This window comes from Pseudoliparis swirei, chromosome 16, assembly GCF_029220125.1.
Source record: "Pseudoliparis swirei isolate HS2019 ecotype Mariana Trench chromosome 16, NWPU_hadal_v1, whole genome shotgun sequence".
In the NCBI taxonomy this organism is placed as follows: Eukaryota; Metazoa; Chordata; class Actinopteri; order Perciformes; family Liparidae; genus Pseudoliparis; species Pseudoliparis swirei.
Window position 1 is genome coordinate 18,796,462 of NC_079403.1, and position 5,370 is coordinate 18,801,831.

Below are 5,370 nucleotides of genomic sequence, written 5' to 3' on the forward strand. Positions count from 1 at the left end.
TTGTATTCAATTCATTTTTATTTTATACAGCACAAAATCACACATTAAGAATTTGCCTCAGCGGACTTTACAATCTTACAAACATTATATTATGGAAATGAAGGACCATGAATGAAGGGACCCAGGTTGTCAAGCCACCGAAAGAGTGAGAGAAACAAGTAAATAAAACCGTACTATTGATGAGAAGGCATAGAAAAATAAAAGCATCAAGGATGGAAATGAACAATGAATACATGAGACAATCAAAAGTAATGTAGAACACGTTTGTTTAAAGAGTACAAAATAAGGACAATGCTATCAGCAACCAAATAATGTGATCCAGTAATTCATCAGGAATGTATTTGTTTCCCAATAGGAACGTACACCGTTTTATAGGCAATGTATCTTCTATTATGTTTTAATTTCTGCTCCCTTTTATTATTATTTTAATAATGCTTTTTGTAGTGTTTATTTAATGGTGTTATTCTAACGAAATATACTTGCCATGTCTTATTTTGAAAAATGGAACCCCCGAATAGTACCGGATACTATGATATTACGCATTCTGAATGACTTTTCTCTCGCTGGTCTGACCAATCATCTCAGAGGGGGCGGAGCTCCGACAAACCACAACTATTTCTCCTGCTAAATCTTGTGTGTCCGGAGTCTGCTTTCACACTGAGGTACATCGGAGTTGTCGGTCTTCTTTCTCCTCCTCAACATTTCTCCATCCAGGAATACAAAAAGTGATGCTTCACCGTGACCGGCTGCACACCAAGGCAGAGGACGACAAGCGGTGACAACTTTATACCCCGTGCCACTCTCTTACCAGGAGTATTTTTCCATTTCTTCCCCTATTTTTCTACTTTCGGCTTGAAGAAGACGCGGTGGTTTGCGGTTTTTTTCCTCCCGTAATGCCGGACCGTTTTTAATAATAAAAAACCACACACTTTTCGGTCTCCAATGCGGGAGAGGAGGAACATTTTCCGAGTGGGTTTTGCTACTTTGTTTTGGTTTGTTTAGCTCCAGAAGGGACTGTGAGCTGTGGCGTTTCAGTTCGGGAATGACTCACTTTTCGCCGTAGCTCCATGTAAATCCTTTTTTGTTTTGTTTTCCCTGGTCGTCCGGCTCTTCGCCCAGCGGACTCTTTGCCGCTGCTCCTGGATATACGAGCACGTCTGCGCAGTACTTTGCTGTAAATGGAGCGCCAGTCCAGTTTCATTTCCATTTGGCTACAACTGGAGCTCTGCGCCATGGCTGTTCTTCTTACCAAAGGTAGAGGCTTTGCTCTGTCCACTGCTCTTACAGCAGGCTCCGCGGTGTTCAGAGGGATGAACCGGGACTGAAGTTAAAGCTCACTCACTCAGCGGCCCGGGCGGGTTTGAAGCTCTCCGGTGTCTTTTTAATGAAGCTAGCTAACGTAGATTAACCAATTTATACCAAAGATAATACAGGAAGGACCAACTGAGGAGAGAAATCGTCACCTGTGCCCATTTAACTAATTTCACTAGTTCAGTGTATGTTTTATGAACATAACATGGTCAAAATTACATTCATAGAGCAAACCCCATTCGTGTTATGACTTAAATGCAACCAAAAGTGTTGTATATTTAATTAAAAAAAACTACTTTCCATAAAATATCCACATTCTTTAAAAACGGTGTAAGTAAAACGGCTGCCGTTATTACCACGATATGCCCTTATTACCACGTTTTGCGGTAGTTAGTATTGCGCTAACCCCGTTCCTTTTGGGGTTTCTCGGAGATATCTTTTAGCTCACGTTTTGAAGCTGCCATTCATAGAAGACTGAGCACAGGGGCTAAAAGGCGTTCAGTGCTCGGACTGTTCCCCCCGCACACCCCCAGCCCACAAAGGAGCCTCTCCTCGCTAATGAAATATTCTCCAAATGACCTGCCCGGGCTCTGCTGCTCCAATCATTCACAGGGAAAACACTGATCTGATGAATGCTCTGAGAGGAGCACCGCTTTAGCATCTGGAAACCTTTTCATTACTTTGTAGCTCACTTTATGAATGTAGCAGATCGGGAATAAAATGTATTGCTTTGTTTATGGAGCTATTTACAATATTATCCGCAATATTTTATTTAAAAAAAATACTTGTTATAAAGCAACATAGTAACCATCCCCAGCACAGACCATAGACATCCCACTGTTTGTGTATACACAGCACCCATACGTGTTATAGTGGCGCCAGAGAACATGAAGACAGCACAAGCTCACAAATAGAAGTTCTCTAAATACATCTGAAGTCGTGATTTTGTTGTGTTAGGGCCGGAGCCCTTCCCACATTTATGCTTTAAGACGTCTCCTCTGGAAAAATAAGAAGCCACGGGTAAAGTAATGAGTGGGCCCTGTAAAAAAAAAGAAGAGCAGGCAGTCGTAATGATAAGGTAGCTAAAAGCTCTTTAGATGGGACCTCAGTGCCCCTTCCCTCCCCCAGGCAATCCTGACCACAAGTAAAGCTGGGGTGGTGGGGAGAGAGAGGAGACTCCAGCTCCCTCCTCTTTACGAGTTTCCATTTGGGTTGAAAGAAATTGACTTTGGCAAACAAACCACTAATTATAAGCTACACGGTTCCTGTTTTATAATAGTCAGAAAGAGGGCCATTTTGATCGGAGGAATTCGTAAATGAAGGCATACTTGCTGAATTTATGCAAAAGTGGAATATTCCCATGGGTTCTTTGAAAGGTACCTGGCTGTTTTATGACCGGACACGGCATACACTTTTTCAAAATAAAAGCAGAGCAGACTACTTTTAATAGGATTATGTCCCTAAAACACCGGTAAAGTATACAAACTGACATACGTGTACTAAAGTTCGGGATAAAACAGCGGGAATAAAGATCTGAATTATATTAACATATTGATATTGGTAAACTCGTATAAAGCCCATAGGGGTCCTCACCAACACACCAAACTAAACGTTAAACTGATGGACTTTTAAAGCTATACATACATCTAAACTAACCCTGCCCTGGTCTTGTGTTTCCAGGAGAAATACGGTGTTACTGCGATGCTCCGCACTGTGTGGCCACTGGGTACATGTGCAAGTCGGAGCTAAACGCCTGTTTCACAAAGGTCCTGGACCCGCTCAGTGGGAACTCCCCCCTAACCCATGGCTGTTTAGACCCCATCGCCAACTCGGCTGACATCTGCAGCAGTGGCAGCTCCGGGGTTGTCGACGTCCTTGCCGGGGCCTCCGCGCTGGAGTGTTGCCACGACGACATGTGCAACTACAGAGGCCTGCACGACCTGGGGCACACCAGAGACTCGACAGGTAAATAAGACGCCTCGCAGAGCTTATGGGCTGTTTGTTCTTTCACTAAAACTGAAATCATCTTTAGCTGCGTTTTAAAAATGATCGCACACTGCGTTTTTTTAACGATTCCTCCTTAGCAAATATTCAATATTTCTGTCTTTCCTCTTCCAGAAGCAATACGTTGAGCTGTAGGGTTCTTCAAACACTCGGCTGTTTATGGACATGCAGGCCACCCTTGCCCCCCCCTTTCTCCTACCTTTTTTTCCCCCTCCCTCTACGTCCCGGCTTTACAGAACTTCAATTTGACTTTTAATGGGCTCCAGTTCTTTGCCTGGGAAGCCAGGGAGCAGCCAGTTTACCGTTAGGACTTGGAAAGAGATCAGATGTATTCTTTCTCTTTTTTAAATTATTATTATGTGTGCACCATCTAATTTTCCCACTGAGTCGTAATGTGCCTCTCAGAATGAATATTGCCTGACAACTCCTGCATATTGGGCAGAAGTAGGAGCTCTCGGAGTAATGAAAAGGTGGAGAGGAAGGGAAGCCGTCCTGTGGGAACCGTCTTGTCGTGACCCCGATGCACGATAGTTCATTAGCTCAAATTAATTCCTGGCTCTCAGTTGGGGCAAGGTGACTCATTTGCGGCCCTTCCTCACATCATCGCTCTCGTCTGTGTCTTGTTTTCTCTCTCGGCGGTTACTGGTTCGCCGGTGGAGCCAGGCCTCTCGCTAAAGTGCGAGCCGCATAAACGTATTTAAAGATTTGCTCGAGTATAAAACGCCCTGGTACTGTGTGTAATTAATGTGGATCAGTGAAAACATGCGAGCATGCAGTTAAAACACATTTTCATTCCGCATGTGCGCAGATCACAGCCGGTACCAGCCGGACAGCAGCAACAGAAACCTGGTGACCCGGGTCCAGGAACTGGCCTCGGCCAAGGAAGTGTGGTTCCGGGCGGCGGTGATCGCCGTCCCCATCGCCGGCGGCCTCATCCTGGTGCTGCTCATCATGCTGGCGCTACGGATGCTGCGCAGCGAGAACAAGCGACTGCAGGACCAGCGGCAGCAGATGTTGTCGCGGCTTCACTACAGCTTCCACGGCCACCACACCAAGAAGGGCCACGTGGCTAAGTTGGACTTGGAGTGCATGGTGCCCGTCACGGGCCACGAGAACTGCTGCCTGACCTGCGACAAGATGAGGCAGGCCGACCTGGGCAACGACAAGATCCTGTCTCTGGTGCACTGGGGGATGTACAGTGGCCACGGCAAGCTGGAGTTTGTATGACCATGTGACTGTCAGAACCGCCGTGCGTTGTTGGCGTCTGCTCTGTACTTTAAAAGACATTCCTATGTTGTTTTCTCGCCCGTCGGTTCTTTTCAACCAGTGGCGGAAAAATTACAAGACTGATCTCATGCTGTGTGTTTTTATGTTGTTGTTTTTTGCTAGAGGAGCACTTTACTTGAAATAATGAAAAGCAACGAGGAGCTGTATTTAAAAGTGGAGGCTGGCAGAACTGAGGTGGAGCGAGAGCTCCGTCACTGCTTCGGAGGATCCTGGACATTTACACTGAGCGCTGAAGGATTCAAATCTGTCTTATTTGCACATTTGTAAAGAAAAAGAAACGCCCCGAAAAAAGTTGTTGCTTCAAAGCAGATTTTTACACTGACGCTAGGGTACAACAAATGTACTTGTTTGAGGAGTATAAAAGTGGTTGACTGTTGGTGCGCACACTCCTCCTGTGTTTGTTTTCATGATTCAAGCTTATTTTAAAGATCTTGTTTTGGGTGAATGTCCAACATCTCTGTGATCAGACTATAAGCTTGATTGTGAGCGTGAAAGACAAAACTTCCATTAAAAAGATTTTTTATTTATTTGACGATTCATTCTTGTGTTTTTCAACGATGAGGGGACAAATATATATTATTCTCTTCCTGCTTTGGTCATAACTGTTAGGCACACAAAGTGGTTAGATTGTCTGTGTGTGTGTGTGTGTGTGTTAAGACCTGACAGTGCGTCCTGGTTTTACAGTAAAGCTGCTACATTTGTCAGCTGTTCTTGAAGCCTCTCCAGAGGTCATGTTTTTAGCTGGTTGGATTCATCCTGGAAGTAGTG

General features: G+C 44.8%; 1 protein-coding gene across 1 annotated transcript; it reads left to right on the forward strand.

Moving 5' to 3' along the window:
- On the forward strand, window positions 1-5,129 carry bambia (BMP and activin membrane-bound inhibitor (Xenopus laevis) homolog a). Its single transcript, XM_056433906.1, has 3 exons — window positions 1-1,254; window positions 2,992-3,276; window positions 4,124-5,129. The coding sequence occupies exons 1-3, from the start codon at window positions 1,179-1,181 to the stop codon at window positions 4,540-4,542; spliced, it is 780 nt and encodes a 259-aa protein (XP_056289881.1). The 5' UTR covers window positions 1-1,178; the 3' UTR covers window positions 4,543-5,129.
- Window positions 5,130-5,370: the final 241 nt, after the last annotated feature.